The sequence below is a fragment of the Pinus tabuliformis genome, chromosome X (assembly GCF_031772625.1).
Source record: "Pinus tabuliformis cultivar Carrire ecotype Pingquan chromosome X, CPIR1, whole genome shotgun sequence".
Lineage (NCBI taxonomy): Eukaryota > Viridiplantae > Streptophyta > Pinopsida > Pinales > Pinaceae > Pinus > Pinus tabuliformis.
In genome coordinates this window covers 1359781205-1359798518 of record NC_142308.1, presented here as the reverse complement: position 1 = coordinate 1359798518, position 17314 = coordinate 1359781205, and the positions used below count along the sequence as shown (strand labels likewise).

Below are 17314 nucleotides of genomic sequence, written 5' to 3'. Positions count from 1 at the left end.
CAGATGGAAGGAAACCCATTGGTAGCAAATGGGTGTTCAAAAAGAAGACAAATGCAGAAGGAAAGGTGGAGAAATACAAAGCTCAGTTGGTAGCAAAAGGTTATTCCCAGGTGTCGGGAATTGATTTTGGTGATATTTTTTCTCCTGTTGCCAAGGTAACTTCTATTAGATTATTTTTATCTGTTGCTGCTGATTTTGATTTTGAGGTAGAATAGATGGATGTGAAGACAACATTTCTTCACTGGGATCTGGAAGAGGAAATCTACATGAAGCAACCTGAAGGTTTTGCAGTGAAGGGTAAGAAAGAACTGGTATGCAAGTTAAAGAAGTCTTTGTATGGGTTAAAACAGTCACCAAGGATGTGGTATTAGAAATTTGATACATTTATATGGGGACTTGGCTTCACCAGAAGCAAAGTAGATCACTGTGTGTATTTTAAATTAATTGGTGACTGTGTTAATTATCTAGTCTTGTATGTGGATGATATGTTGCCAGTTGGAAATGACAAAGAAATTATCCAGGATTTGAAGACCGAATTGTCCTCCAAATTTGACATGAAAGATCTTGGTGGTGCAAACTACATTTTGGGCATGGAAATTAAAAGAGATCGAGAAAAGAGGAAGATCTGGTTAAACCAGAGGAAGTATGTCGAGACAATACTACAGAGGTTTAATATACAGGATAGTAAACCGGTGAAGGTTCCTATTCCTGTAGGTGTGAGGTTATCTGCTGAACAGAGTCCCGAGACACAATAAGAGGAAGAGGACATGTCCCGTGTTCCATATGCAAGTGCAGTCGGTAGCCTGATGTATGCAATGGTCTATACTAGACCAGACATTGCACATGCAGTGAGAGTGTTGAGCAGGTTTATGTCAAAACCAGGAAAGGAGCACTGGACAACAGTGAAGTGGGCTTTTAGGTATTTTCATGGCACTAGTGATTATGGTTTATGCTACCAAGGAAGACCAAGATTGGGCAGAGTGTTGGATATTCGTGGCTTTGTTGATGCAGACTGGGTTGGAGATCTGGATCAGAGAAGATCTACAAGTGGGTATGTGTTTAACATATTTTGAGGTGCAGTCAGTTGGATGAGTAAGAAACAATCTGTAGTGGCACTATCAACTACAAAGGTAGAATACATGGCAGCCACTCATGCAAGCAAGGAAGTAGCTTGTTTGTAGAGATTGTGTTCAAGTATGGGTTTAGTACATGAAGCTATAAGGATAGACTGTGATAGCCAAAGTGCAATATTCTTGGCAAAGAACCCTACATATCACTCAAAGACAAAGCACATTGATGTTCAGTATCACTTTGTGAGGGATATGATAGAAGACAAAAAGGTGTTGTTGGTAAAGGTGGACACTTTGAAGAACACTGCAGATGCATTGAAAAAATCTATGAGCTCTCAAAAGTTCTCTTGGTGTAGAGAAACAATGGGTGTTATAGGGCTGGATAAATGACTAAGCTCTCTTGTGGCCCCCTATGGAAAGAAAACAACAAGTGGGAGAATGTTGGGTTGTGTTATATTCTTTCCACGACTAGCCCACATAGTTAACCGGGGGTTAGAGGGGGGGACGTCACAGGGGGTTTGAGGGGTACCCGTAACCCGACTTTATGTGGTCCGGGGTAGCGCCCCAAAAAATTTTGGTTTTGGACCCTATGTTAAGTTGGGCGGATCCACCTATGGTTTTGTGCATGATTTTCCCACATGTTTTTGGACATGATGGTTTTCGGTCCATGGTTTTGGACGTGATGGTTTTTCAGTCCATGGTATTGGATGCTTCAGCATGTATAAATATGTATTGTAACATTGAAAGGAACATAATGAAAAATCAAGCTGGTAGTCCTAGTTTAGGGATCCTGGGGAAAATCTCTGTGTATATGTGTTTTATGTGTTATGGTCTTGAATTGTTTATTTTCTTTGTTTTAGAATTCGTATGCAGGTAATTTCTATATGTGGTTAAAACCTACAGTAGGAGTGGCAGAGGTGATGAAGTGGGGACATGGTAAGTGGATGAGGGGAAGTGGTTTCCAGAGGGGTAGTGGATAGTTAGTGCTATCATCTATTGGGGGCAGGGTACAAAATGTAGGTGAGTGCTCACATAGCCATGGTACCCAGTGGGGAGTACCACCTTTTAGGAAAACCCCCCGCCCCCCAAAATGGTAAAGCTAGGATGGAGGGAGGGGGTCGAAAACGGATGAAATTCGTTGATCAAGAGTGGGATGAAATCCTTATGGCTTCAATTCTGTTGTACTTTAACCATAAGAGACAAAAGAGATTTGTCCTCTTGTGCCTTTTGATTCTTTCTTTCAACTTAGGATAAAGGTTTAGAAATATTAAATATGTTCAATACTTTATCCATTCGTGCCTTTATTCTTTTTACATTGTCACTAAAACTCTAGATAAAGTGGAATATAAGCATATTTTTTTATTTTCTCAAGGTTTTTACCTTTTTAAAAAATAATTTACAAAATGGAATATTATTTACAACATCCAAAATATAATAATGATAAACTATAATCATGCAATATTATAAAAATTATAGGACCCTAGCAAGTGCTTCCAACGGCTAATTTTTTACCAGGCTACGTGGAACTAACCTTTGTGGCGTAGCCACCTTGGCATAGCTCCATTCAGCACCCTACATTCTTTGATCACTCATCCCTTTTACTTCGTCTTTCCCCTTGTTTGGCAATGTAGTTTATAGTCTCGTACTTCCTTGTAGCTGCCTGGTGTACTAAGACTATCCCACCATCATATAGTCATTGTGGAGGGGCGAGATCACCCTTGTACAACTTCAATCAACTACCATCGAGTCTACCTAGAAACAATTCTCCATTGAGCTTCGCGAGCTGAACTATGCCAACATCTGTAATTTCTTTTACCACATAGTGTCCAAGCCAATGCATTTGAAACTTTCCAGTAAATTTTGTAAATTTATTGTCATATAATAGTACCGAATCATTAACCTAGAAGGTGTGCTTCTTTATATGTCAATCATGCCATGAATTTTCACGCTCCTTTTGCACCTATTGTTGAAATCCTACTAAAAATTGATCCTCCTCCAATTCCATCAGCTGCGCGACACTCTCCTCCATAGTATCATGATCAACCATATTGATCAGTTCTGCAATCCATAGATTCGACACAATATATTCCATAGGCATCACAACCTCCTACCCATAGACCAACCTGAAAGGGGTTTGGCCTGTCAACTTTTTACAAGTGGTTCTATACACCCATAGGAGGACTCATATGTGCACATCCCACTTATTCTACTTCACGTTGCAAACCTTCATCAGAGCGCTCTCCAGGATTTTGTTGAAGGCTTCAACCATACCATCAACTTGAGAGTGATAGGGTGTACTCTTTTGATGATAGACCTGGAATTCTTCAAGCATCACAACAATCATTTCGTTTAAGAAGTGTGTGCCCCTGTCACTCATTAATATCTTAGGGAAGCCAAATCCTACAATCCTTTACCAATTTCGATTCCGCCCATCATTCCAAGTATTCAGTTGTTGTAATAATATATCACTCTCTGATCTTTTTCCCTGGTGGCTAGATCGAACCCACAAAATAAATCACCCACTTATCAAACACCTACAAAGTTATAAGTTGTTTTAAGGGCAGCTTGTCCCTTCGTGATGGTCTCCCTGTCCTTTGGCAAGCATCGTATGCCCCACAATACGCTTTTGAATCCCTATGCATTGTTGGAAACCAAAGTCCCATGCATAAGATCTTCTGCATGGTCACTCTTCCTGCATAGTGTCCTCCTGCTACCTCTCCATGTGCTTCTATGAGGATGCTTGGTTATTCAAACTCTGGGACATATCAGAGCAGTATCTCATCGGAGGCCATTTTGTATAGGTGTTCAATTATCACAGAAAAATCAGCCACGTCAACCATCAATTCCTTATTTTACTATGTATAATGTCCCTCCAGGGCTATGCTAGTTGTTAAAAACTAGATTATATCCGCCAACTGATCACCTGTGACATGAACAACAAAGAGTTGTGCAATAGGTAACGCCTATTCCAAATTAGTAGTCTCATCACCAATCTCAATCTAGGATAGATGATTAAGACCAGCATTCAATCGTTCGAGCTTCACAATTACCTCAAAATTGTACTCCTAAAAGAGCAACAACCATCTGCAAATCTTCCCCCCAACACAAGCTTATTGACAAGGTATTTGAGAGCAGAATGGTTTGTGTACATTTTGAAGTGCGTGCATAACAGATAGTGCCAGAATTGTTGTAGCGCATACACCAATGTTAGTACTTCATGCTTTGTAGTCAAGTAGTTCTTCTCTGCATTAGACAAATTTCTACTCGCAAACACCATAGGATGATCAAGATCACGTTCAGCTAGTTTGGTCATTACCGCACATAGCGCAATCTAAGAAGTCTCCACATGAACATGAATTTCCTTTTTCCAATCCAGGAATACCAGAATGGGTGTAGTGACCATTTTATCCTTCTAAATGTCTAAACTATTATGACACTCTTCATCCTAGCAAAATTCCACATCCTTCTTCAACAATTTCTCCATTGGCACATTGATTTGCGCATATGCCTTGATAAACTTTCTATAATACCCTGGATCACCCAGTGTCAAGCGCAACTACCTCACATTCTTCAGGGCCTCCAAATTGACAGTAACAGGTATTTTGGTAGCGTCTACCATCAATCCCTGGATGCAAACCACATGGCCCAACAATATTCCATAAAGAACATAGAAGATGCATTTATTTAGATTCAAGGTGATCTGATGTCTGCGACAAGTATCCAACATAAGGCGAAGACTTGTAACACGATATTTTACCAACCTAAATATAGTGCAATCATCAAAGTAGACTTCTAAATCTTTTAAATGAATTCCTTAAAAGCTACAATTACTACCCTTGAGAAGAACGCATGTGCATTCTTCGATCCAAAGGGCATTACCTTGTCTTTAAAACACCCCCATCCCATCATGAAGGCGGTCTTGTTGTGATCCTCGAGTGTGATCTTGATTTGATGGTACCCCAAGAACCCATCAATGAATTAGTAAGCTTCCTGCCCTCCAACATTTTGCAGGACTTCATCTGTAAATGACATTGGAAATGGGTCATGGATGCATGCATCATTTAGCTTCCTCATGTCGACACATATCTAGATTTCATCTTGTTTATTCTTTTCCTGGACTACCATAGGACTTACCTAGTCTAATTCCTCCACCAACTGAATGATCCCAGCCTCTAGCATTTGTCCAACTCTTTGCGCACCTTTCCCTTGTAGTTGAGATTCAAATGGTAGGGTCATTGTTTTACAAGCTTCACATCTAGCTTCAAAGTAATCTTCATCATGCCCAGGTCCCCTACTATCCCCTTCAGATCCGATAACTTGGTAGGAAACAAGTCTTAGTATTCACACAACCGTTCTACGACCTTATCAACTGTATCTTCATCCCAATGGTCACCTATCTTTGCAAACTTTAGTTGCGCATCAATCCAATCTTTACCTGTGTAGTCTTCAATGGCTCTTCTATGTTAGGGATTGCTTCTTTGGGTCCTTCAACTTCAAGCTTCCCCTCAAACTCTAGAATGTTAATATTTCTCGGGTCATCTTCTTCTTCTTCTACAGTCGCATTATAATATTCCAACGCATGATGCAGCTACGTATTCTAATCTAGTTGAACCCATCTTACCAGTTCCCCAAGAATTCTAAATATTGCATCCTTAATTGCATGGAGCGGATCATCAATATATTTAGAGCCATCCTCAAAGCTGAAGGTCAACAAAAAATTTGCTTGAGGATATCCCACTCAGTCAATCCATGGCATAGCTTAGTTTCTTGGTACCAATTCATTGGAATGGTATCCAAAGTGTGAAAAAAGATGTGCACCCATTCAGATTGAGGTTTCTCTCCCTAGGCTTTAATCCACCATGCCATATGCTTGTGAGGATCGTCTTTTCAAGCGTACTTCTCTATCATATGAGTATTGGCATACTCAATCCTCAGTTTCATTAGTTGTCGGTATTCCTTTTAGTAACTCAAGCTATCCTTATGTGTACCCCACTAGCAGGCGAGTGTAGCACGTAGTGCCAAATCCAGTGCCTGGAAATGATGTTCTTCTAAAACCTCCATTTCGAACTTATCCAAAAATAAATTAAGATCATCCAAACCATCATAATGAGGTAGATTTTGTACCTCCATGGATACGTAGCGAAGCGATTTTGTCAACATGTTGCAGCGCAATGAGGATACTTCGTGTAACCTGTTCTGCCAATGATCAAGTTATTTGTCAGAATCTACGGTGTAGGAGCTATCTCTATCACATGTAATTTGTTCATATATTGTAGGATTGATCCAGTCCGCATGACGCACAATGATTTTATATATCTGATCCAGATCATCCTCCTCTTCATAATCACTGACTGGTTTAGTGTATCACACACCTTTAGATGGATCTAAGGGAACAATTACTCAGAGGTCTTTCCTATAAAATATCATTTTGCACTTCCTAAGATTAATAATTGCATCCATATCGAAGGCCCAATCAATGCCCAATAGCGTAGGGTAAAGATTACTATCATCCACTATCTCTATTACTTCAAAATCGGCCAGAAAACTTACTCCTTCATTATCCAATATTACCCCATACAGTCGCCCCATAGGAATGATCTTCTATTGAATGGCCATGCGAAGCTAGATAGGAGACCGCTACAACATAGGTCTCCCATTCTTTCCCAAGATTTTTTTGGTAGCACATTCACTTCCGATCCTAGATTGATAATTACCTGATCGATTTCATACTCTCCAATCTGCGTAGTTACCCTCATTTCGTGACCTGTTCGTTTATTTCTTTTGCCCAATTTTCGTACATCGCATTGTTCTAGAGGAGTCTTGACCTTACCTTTACAATTATAAATTAACTCTTGGATCCCTTCTACTTCCTTTCTATCCCACAATAGCTTCATACAACTCTTCAGAAAGGTATCTAATAGTGAAGGATCTACATCCTGTGCTTCATTATATCCACCAGACTTCCCCTGACTTCATGAGCTAGAGGCCTCATCAAAGCTCTTTTTGTCTTCCATAAAGGTTTCCTTAGCTCGGTTCAGATCGAATCCAAATTCCTTCTCAGCAGCCTTGCATACCCATCCTTCAGTTTCTGATTGTTTTCATTTATCTTCTCCAGTGGAAATACCACTTCACGTCACTATATTAATGCGAGGTTGTTCCTCGCAAGGCTTCGCTCTCATCATTTGAATATTCTATGTAGGTGTTGAGCCTTTTTCTCCTACATTGTGGCTATTAGTACCAGGGAATCTTCTATAACATGATCAAACTGTCAACAAGACTGACAAGAGGGATGCATTAGGTTCTAATAATTGCACGCAAAATGACCCACTTGCTGACAGTTATAACAAATGACTTTTCTGTGACCCCTTCTAGCCCCTCCTCCTTGTCCTCTTCCTCGCCCCTGGAATCCTTCGTCTATTGCACCCGCACCCTGATCCTGAGGTGAATTTCCCATATGCATTCTATATGTAGGGGTCTGCTCCATCATCAATTTGTAGCTTCGGCTGTTGCACTCATCATGCCCTACTGATTTACAAAAAGTACAAAACAACTATTTTGGAGTTTGCATGAACATTTGTGGGAGATGACAGTTGTGAGTCACGTGCTTCCTGGCTATCTGACAAATTCCGCACCACCAGGCTACCCTTGTGCTTGGGCCAACGATATTTTCTATCTTTAGAGGAACATGACCTCCCCTAATAAGGTAATTTTGATAAACAAGACAGTGGTCCTTGTCATGACCCTAGCCTTTACACTTCAGCCACCAAACATTTCCATGCACATCGGGTTGGACTTCCTTTCCCTTCTTCAAGTTCTACAATTCCATGTGCAAGCTTGCCATCTGTGATTGAATATGTTATACCCCTATATTCATATCCTGCACTGGGGAAGCTTCTAATCTCATGGTGATCTCCATTACTTCTACTTGCGTTCCTATTTTATGTTGTGACAATGGTAATCTCAAATGAGGTAGGAGCGAAGCAATTTACGAGTCCCTATGGTGAGTATCTGTAATGGTCATATTAGCCTGTCGAATATGACATTTTAATCGTTGATCAAAGTCCCAAATGAACTCGTTTACCCTCTCCTAAATCTCCTTGAGTTATGTTACAATCTGGGCCTGAGATTTAGGTTTCTTGAACTCATTGTTCAATGCTTGTTGGGTTTCTAGCATAATCACGTTGGGTTTATCTGTGCAAAATTTGATGTACCAACTCAGCGCTATATCTTGTAGCATTGTGACTAGTTGCGCTTTCTTCATATTGTCATGAGTGATATGTTGTGCCTTCTATACAGCATATGTGACGAACCAAAATTGTTTGGGGTCTTCAATTCCCACAGCCTTAAATACATGCATCTTCATTGTATTCGACATGTTAAATGATGGAGGTGGAGGTGTAGGTGTGTGAGGCGGAGGTGGAGTGGATGGATGAGATATCCCTGCAATACCTTGACTTACGATCTGTAATACACTTCGTGGTGTTCCCATAATATTACCTTCATTGTCGCTATCAGAAGATCCTAACATTAGGCTGTATTCAAAGCCCAATTCTTTGTTCCTTTTGAATTCTCTCCCACTTTCCTAGTCCCAAACATCAATTTAAAGGCATAACCCATTTTTTGCACAATAGCATCTTAATCGAGGTCTTCAAAGATTTTACGTACTTACCTCTTGGTCCTTTGAAGAACCTCCACTTTTCTTCACTGTAGTTGGTGGATGTATCAACGAAATCAATTATGAATCCTCCTAGAATACGATCGATGCAGTGGTCGACGACCCATGTGATGTTATTTTCTGAAGCCTCCAAGCACTTCACCAGTTCTAGGGTCGACACAATGGAGCCGTGAAGCTTCCACGTACCCTGACTATCCGCCAATTTGGACAACAACTCATGCAATTCACAGGGGAAAGCGCAGAAGAATATTCCGTGTCTGTTTGTGAATAAGTATCTATTCAACCACTCTTCCTTCGACAAGTGCAAATTTCTATTCTTCTGGGCTACAAACACATGCAACTTCCTATTAATCCACTTTTTTATCTCTTTCTTAGTGGGGAACCACTTATCACACATTCCTCATCCACATCCTGGTCCTGGAAGCAAAGCCATTTGTTGGCTTGATGGGGCCTAACCCAGTTTCATCATTAGTCTCTCCAACTAACAAAACCCTAAACTCCTGGCCCTTTCGGCAACAACCCGCATAGAGCAGGCTACAGTCTCACCCGAAGCAGTATTGGGGGATGACAAAACCAAGTTTCAAGCATCCAAAGGTATGCGTGATGGGTTTTTGTGGCTTGTAGGTCTTAGCTTTGTCTTTGTGAACCCTACCCTTCCGGAACAGTTAATAACAATAAATCTTATACACAACAATTATATCTTCATGAAAGCCATTAACTAGTCATAACATGCATAATTATACTAGTCTACCTCTTTTGTGCATTATATAAACATTAATTCATATACTTCCAGATGTAAAGCGAAACCATATAAATAACAAAAGTAAATACAATTGAACAGTTACCCAAAGTATGGATCAAAACTGTCTTTATTAGATGTGATCTTCAAAGTACAGACTCTTCTTACCTGTGCACTCAGCTGTAGGAGACTTGCTATGGCTCTTCTCTTTATAACCTTTCCATTTACAATACCATGTTCCGCGGACCATGGGTGGGTCTCAAAACCTTCTTAACACCTAACAACCGAAGGGACTAAAGCCCCTTTGACTCTTACTATCTTTGCACTCTGCTTCCACAAATAGCGAGGACTTTACATTTTTACAAAAAGGAAATACAAAATATAACCCTAGGGGCCCCATCCCAACACACCTTACGCACTAGGTCATTACAATAATATTTCACAAATATTTAAATGCAAGAATATAACAACCACATAACAACAACATTTCTTAATTATTCCATATCAAAAACATGTAAAAATGGTGGACATTGATACTTGTAATCGTTTTCTATGATATGCATACTATGAAGTCAAACCATCCACATCCTAGGAGGTCATACAATCCACCCAAACCAAATCCAATACATATATTTTGATGGTATCTTTATTTTTTAAGAATTGAATCACTTAGTTTTAAGCCATTTCAGTTTGTATAATTACACTCTTTCATACTAATTAAATGTTGTTTAATAGTAGCATAATCCTATTATTGTTGTTCTACCATATTATTCATATGCTTATTCTACTTAATGATTGATTTCATGATGGATGTATATTGAATTCATAGTAGTTTTATAATAATGAAATTTATGATGAAATGTAGATTAATTGACTTGTGTGGAATTAAGTTCATATAAATAATTAATTCAAAAGATATTGGATGAAATAAGTATATAACTGTTCTTGTGGGCTGGGTCATTCCTCCTAGAGGTTATTGTGGCAGCCAATGGGATTCGACCCCGTGTAATGCGAGTACGATACCACCGCCATGGCCAATTCCGCTAGTCAAAAAGAAAAATGAAAAAAAGAAAGAAAAAAGAAATAAGTATATAACCAGTGCAACCATATTAAAATATTAATGTGGTTGATATAGTTGAAGGCTTCATTTGTATCTGTCATTCATAAATATATAACACAAAAATTTATTACAATAAAAATATTATTATTAACTATTGCAAAAATAAATCATTATTAACTTTGATAAAACTATCAATACACACAAAAAAATAAATAAATAAATAAATAATACTGTAAATTATATTCTCTCACTTTTAAAACATTCAATTTCCATTATCCTAAATCTTTTCGTGTGTAATGCTGCTTCTTTTAATTATGAAGGAAATTTTTTATTATAAAAAACTTATTTCAGAGACTTAAAAGTAAACCTATCTAATCTTTCATCTCACTACTGCATGCATAGTCCACAAAACAAGAAAAGGTAGATTGCTCACACATAAGTTTCCCATTGTAGTTTTAATCACCTTGTGTCTTTTCCTACTGTGAAAATAAATCGACATGATGTTAAACCCACAACAAAAATGGGTTACTAATTTGCCTGCTAGGAGAAGGTTTAACTAGGAGTGTAATATATTCAATCAACAAAGCCACATCTATGACGTATAGAAGGCAAAGAAAATATGAAAAGTTTTCAAACCCTTTCTTGGTAACAACAAAAAAATGGTGAAGATAAATCCCAATCTTATTCCAAGATGCAATAAAGAGATGGAAAAAATCCCGGACTGAATTATCGTTTATATGAATCAAAGATCCGCAATCATTCTAGTTTGCACCCCTTCTTCAATGCAGGGAACTATTTTCTTCCAAAACCAGTGCTTTCTCCACTGAAAAACCATTTCTTCAATGGGTACGCCTTTAGTTTCTGGCAAAAAGAGGTATACAAAGGCGGTCATGATAAAGATCCAGGATGTAAAGAACAGGAAAATCCCGTACTCGAATGAACATAAAAGAGATAAGAAGCCTTGTGCAACCGCAAATGTGAAAAAAAGGTTCACGCACACAGTTATAGCCTGCCCAGCAGATCGTGTTTCTAGTGCGAATATTTCACTTGGAACGGTCCATCCGAGAGGACCCCATGACCACCCAAATGCAGCCACAAATAAACAGATGGCTGCTACCAACAATGCTGAGAAGCTTTTGGACAGTGCCTCGTCCCCCACAAACTTTAAGCCCAAGATTATGCCGACAGCAAACTGTGAAAAGATAATAGAATATCATTATCGATGAATTTATCAGTAAACAACCCAACAATAATGGAAAAGAAAGCCCATATAATTTCTATCAAGTTACTCTGGACAGAACAATAGAGTAATGTGAATGAGGAATTGTTTTTTTCCGTGCAGCCAATAATTGAGATTGCGGAAGGGGCTTGGAATTTAAATCTGATGGATGTAGCTACAGCTTTCTCTAATCTAATTAGAGATTTTAGATGCAGGTCTCTCACCTGAACGTATAGGACTTCCCTTTTAGGACTAATACTGACTTCTGTGCTGAATACCAAGAAGAGAATTGAAACACGTTTGTTCACCGTTTTGATCTTACTGGGGTGTGACGTATGCAAGACGTCGGAAGTCAACTATTGAAGCGTAAGTGAGGTATGGACGGCTGTTATTGCAGCAGACAACTGCAACAAATAACTGGCATGTTATTGGCCAGTAAATGGCCCGTGCTGTATGTGTCTAACTGTGACATGCTAGTTATGTTTTGCTGAGTTGCCGTATATGTTCATAGTTAGATGGATAATATATTTGCTTAAATTTCTGCAGCAAGCTCCAAAAAAACACCCAAAAAAAGAAGAAAAGAGCAATATGGAGCTTTGCTCACCTGGTTATATTGGCGGGATGAAAACATATAATTTCCCCGTATAAGACTTTATTTTGACACTAGAGAAATAATCCTATGGAAAAGTGAAAAATCTTAAACATGTTTAGCATACGAAAATAAGAATATCAAGACCTAATAAGTAGACTTATCACTTTAACTTTTGGGCACGCAGGCTGCAAAAATGTGCAAGAAAGACCGTACAATTTTCAGGCTTTTTTTGTTTACCTGACATATTATCATCTGAATGCCACCACTAAGTAGCAAGGGTCTGCGCCCCCACCTATCGACAGTGGCAATGGACACCAGGGTGGAAGCCGCGAGGACAGCTCCAGTGATGAGAGACGAGTATAGCGCAGCATTTGCACCAAAGCCCAAAGTGCCGAAAAGTACAGGTGCATAGAACAATATTGAATTGATTCCAGTCAATATCTGAAACATGGGCATGCAGATGGCCATCACCAGCTGTGGCCGATTCCTCCTCTCTAAAATATTCCTGAATGGATGGCGGACGGCTTTGGCCAATTCACTTGCATCCACGATATCTTCGTACTCTGCTTTCACGTTCACAGTGCCCCTGATCCTCTCCAGTACAGCGCGGCCTTTGTCGAGATGGCCGCGTTCTATCAGACTGTTAGGAGTCTCAGGAAGGAACATCCCTCCAACGGTCATTAAAAGTGCAGGAGCTGCAGCCAACCCGAGAGTCAGAGAGAGACGCCATCCCCAGAGTTTTATTTTCTGAGCTCTATAATTGACCATATTTGCTGTGAAGATCCCTAGTGTTGTGGCCAATTGGAACAATATATTAAGTCCTCCCCGGGCTTTCGGAGGAGCCAGCTCCGAGAGGTACAGAGGAACGACCTTGACACAAGTCCAAACAAAATACACTGTAACCCAAGTCATTCTATTCCAAACTAAAAACTCTTTAAATGCAAGCCATTCTAATTTAAACTTAAAAAAGTCATTCTCCGCAACTCATGCAAGTTCAAATAAAAAATTCGCAAACCCAAATTCAAACTTAAAAAACTCATTCAACGCAAGTCATCCAGGTTCAAATAAAAAATCTGCAAGCCCAAAGCGCATATAAGCCCCACCTGATTCGAGAAGCCGATTCCCACTCCGAGCATTATGCGCCCGCCAATGAGCATGGTTAAGTTCATGGCGGCGGCGTTGAGAACCGAGCCTACAAGAAAACTGATACCTCCACTTATAATACTGGCCTTGCGCCCATATCTGCTCGTTACGTGAGACGCAAACATCGAAGCAAAGAGGCCTGCAACGTACAGAGACGAGGTGAACACAACTAGGGCTTGGTTGTTGTATTTGCAGTAATGGCTACCCTGGAATATTTTATTATGCTTTCGGTGGTACACTGCGGGAAAGAATTTCTGAAGGAACGGGTCCATGGATGTCACTCCGCCTGCGAATCACACCATATTTCAGAGTTCAGCGCTCAGCTGTAAATCCATTAGTGCAGGGTTATCCGCTTCTGATGATTATAAGGCCTCAGCATTTCGTAAATAAAATATACAGTGAGTGTAAAAACTATTCGGGCATAGCCGGATACATACCAGATATGCCGATATCATAGCCGAAGATGGCACCCCCAATAGCAGCTACCATGCACGCAACAACACCATACAGAGTTACTCCTCCCTGGTATTGCTGTGCTCTTTCGTTTGACGCTCCCACTACCTGTAGACAGCCTCCTGCCATCCTCTACTGAAATTAGAGATGGCGATGGATATGAAGAAAAACTCAATTCCCTGTTCAGTGGCTGCTGCGTTTATTGGTGAATTGTGTCTTCTATATATAGAGTTGAAAGATGTGAACTTCGTGGCCACAGAATTTTTGTGAAGCCCACATGGAATTTTAGAAAACGGACCTCCAGAAGACAGCAGGGATGTACGGCTTGCATCGTCCACAGAAAACGCAGAGTTTGGATTTGTGTTAATTTGAAGTTTTTGATGAACACGATCGTTCGGATGACGGTCCAATTGTTCTGTCACCTTTATCGCACACGAAATAACTACATCTGGATCCAGTATCTTTATATTGGGACAACGACAAAACAGCATGTGTTGAGGCTCCCACTTTTTCTTTGTTTCTCATATATAATATTCTTCCGTAAACGCACTTTGTATATGGAGGAAATTGTCAATATCTTATTAACTATATTTTATACCACCTTTCTATAAAGTGTATAGTCTAAACATGTATTAACTATATTTTATGCTATAAAGCATAGTACATGTCTCATTAAGTCAATTTCATTCATAAAACCAACCCAATAAAATACTATTCCATGCAACTTGTGAGGCTCTGGGTGATTCATTGTTCAACGTTATCACATAACTGTCCATCAACTAATTATCATATAGAGATGGTCGAGTTCTCGTTTACGTTGCTCTTCTAGGTGGGAAAGAGTGGGAATGTGTACTCTAATTAGCCATTGTTTTCAAAGATGTAAAGAAACATCGAAGGGATTGAAGATTTGGCAATAAAGTGATAAAAATAAATTATTAAATATAAAACTCTTATTTCTAATAGAATAAAGATTATATAAAGATTATTTGGAAAAAAAATGAGATAGATAAAATATATCACTGGCTCAACTTGGTGTACAAGTTGGTTTAGCATGTATTGCATTGAGATAAAGTGGATTTTATGTATGACAAATATCTCTAGCAAATAATGTTAACCTTATTGCAAAGTGGAAACTCAATAATCAACCAAGTGTCATAGATGTGTAGCGACAACAAATTTAGCGAGGATGATTGTTTTCGTTTTCGCCCATACTAAGGATTTTCTTCACAAAATGTATATTTAATAGTGGATCAACTTAATCCTAGATTTATTATGCTCCACTAGTCTCTTTGTTTTCAGCCATACTAAGGATTTTCTTTTCTTCAGAAAATGTGCATTTAATAGTGGATCAACTTAATCCTAGATTTATTATGCTCCACTAGCTCCGCAGATTTTTAGGACAACCAGACACATCAAGTCTCTCAAAAAACATTAGATGTTCCACACCTAGCAGCTCTAGTATCTCATTGCATTAGCGAATACAAATTCTTTGAACATGGCAGTGATTCTTAGCTCCTCTATTTCTTTACACTAGTTGATGCCTAGTTGTTCCAAAACTGAAGTAACAAAACAAAAATGGTGGAATTTCCAACAAATGGTGTTGAATTTAGAAAAGTTCCAAATTGCCAACAACATCACTCACTCGTATTATAAATTTGTAAACAGAGAGAATTTTTTTATTTAATAAAAATGTTTTATAATATTGATTAATGCAAAACTCTCTAGCCCAAGCACCACGAACAACGCCCACTTAAATGCATTCGCATAAGGTCCACCAAACTCTCCAATGTAAGCGCCACAAGGCAAGCCCACTTCTCACAACCTATGCATAAGCACAAAGTGTTGGCAAGGCTTGCCCTAGGTGTGACACAATCGACTAGCTGTTGTTTTTCCTCCACACGGTGTCACAAATCTCGGATTTTTGCGAGAGCATGAGATCCATCTTCGTTGAGGTCGTAGAGCATAGCTACTCCTTCCCTAGGTTGCATTATGGGTCCTCTTACGAGATTCCACTAGTGTAGTCGATACTACTTGAAGAATCTGGCTAATGTTCTTATTACAAGAAAAGCACAAAAATTGTTTGATTATGAAGAGAAACTTTCTACTTCAATGGTTTCTTACTTTCTAGTGGAAATTTGTCATTGCAACAATTGGTTATGTCTAGAGTGAGATGACTGATGGAAAATTACACAATTAAATAGCTAAATGGCCACGAATTCTTAAACATTTTTTCGTAACTCCATTCTTAATTAGTGAAACTAGTTATATATATGTCTTAAAACCATTCTTGATATGAAATATCATTGTCACTATTTATAAAAGAAATCGTTATATACAAGGGTCCATTCCACTTTTCACATATATTATACTTTTAACAAATCTACATTGAAAGAAAATATTTTCAAGAATTATTTTGAACATGACACAAATCTCTTGCACAATTTCTTAAGTATCTTTTGAAATTCTCAAACTCATAAAACTCGAAAAAAATATGACTAATGATCTTGAAATATATAAATAATTTTCTACTTAATAAATACACTAAAGAAACAACATGAAAACATAACATGCATTAGGCATGGAAGGACAAGTCAAGTCATGGCATAAATGACACTTGTTTCACATAAGGTTCGATATTTAGTATTAGAATGTGAAGCGGTGGATTTTTAAATAAAATATCTAACCTTGAGAACCCTTAACTACATCACGTTGAGTGGCATTCTGTAACAACCCTAGTCAAAAATCTATGTAATAAAGTTAATAAAGGAAAAATAATAACCATGGTCATGGTACATGTATTCGAAGCTAAATTTTGGGCAAAGACATAGTGACGGAGATCATTTGTGATTAATTAATGGCTATGGAAATTGACAAAGGTAATGGAAAAGGTTTTAGAAAGGAAAATAGTCATTAATTGACATTTTATTTATGAAAATAATGAAATGAAGAGAAAAGAAAGGTGAAAGGTCACATGTTGAATGTGAGGAGGAAAATGAAGGAAAATAATGGAAAATGAAGAAAATAGAGGCCTCATTAATAAAAAGGCTTCCTAGGATTAGTTGATAGACTTTTGTGAGCTCAATTTTGGAGTTCCCTCTCTATTCTCTCTCTCTCATACTCTTGGACACTTAGGTTTTCTTGGAGCACTACTAGAGGAGTGTGGCATACTTGATATTTGGAGAAAGAAGGCAATGGGAAAGCAGGAAAGCACAAGAGGAAGTCAGGATCAACAGTTGCGATGAGTTTTGCTTGCAGGTACTGAGTTGCATGTATGATTTCCTTTCTAATTTTGGCATGCATGGCATATGCATCTGGTTTCATGGTTATGATCTTTCATTGGCATGGATGATTTCCTCGATTGAT

General features: G+C 38.7%; 1 protein-coding gene across 3 annotated transcripts; it reads right to left on the bottom strand.

Annotated features, from left to right (window-relative positions):
- Positions 1-11091: 11091 nt before the first annotated feature.
- LOC149145149 (sugar transport protein 7-like) lies at positions 11092-14268 on the bottom strand. Of its 3 annotated transcripts, XR_016264682.1 has the most exons (6): positions 13936-14268; positions 13459-13784; positions 12593-13225; positions 12368-12440; positions 11988-12167; positions 11602-11736 (listed from the first exon to the last, which is right to left on the bottom strand). XR_016264682.1 is itself a non-coding variant. In XM_089449081.1 (5 exons), exons 1-4 carry the CDS (start codon positions 14078-14080, stop codon positions 12372-12374), a joined length of 1173 nt encoding a protein of 390 aa, XP_089305207.1. In that variant the 5' UTR covers positions 14081-14268; the 3' UTR covers positions 11630-11736; positions 12368-12371. The 3 variants fall into 3 exon arrangements, 2 of the variants coding, with proteins under 2 accessions (XP_089305206.1, XP_089305207.1); XM_089449081.1 differs by lacking the exon at positions 11988-12167 and having other exon boundaries at positions 11630-11736; XM_089449080.1 differs by lacking the exons at positions 11988-12167; positions 12368-12440 and having other exon boundaries at positions 11092-11736; positions 13936-14266.
- Positions 14269-17314: the final 3046 nt, after the last annotated feature.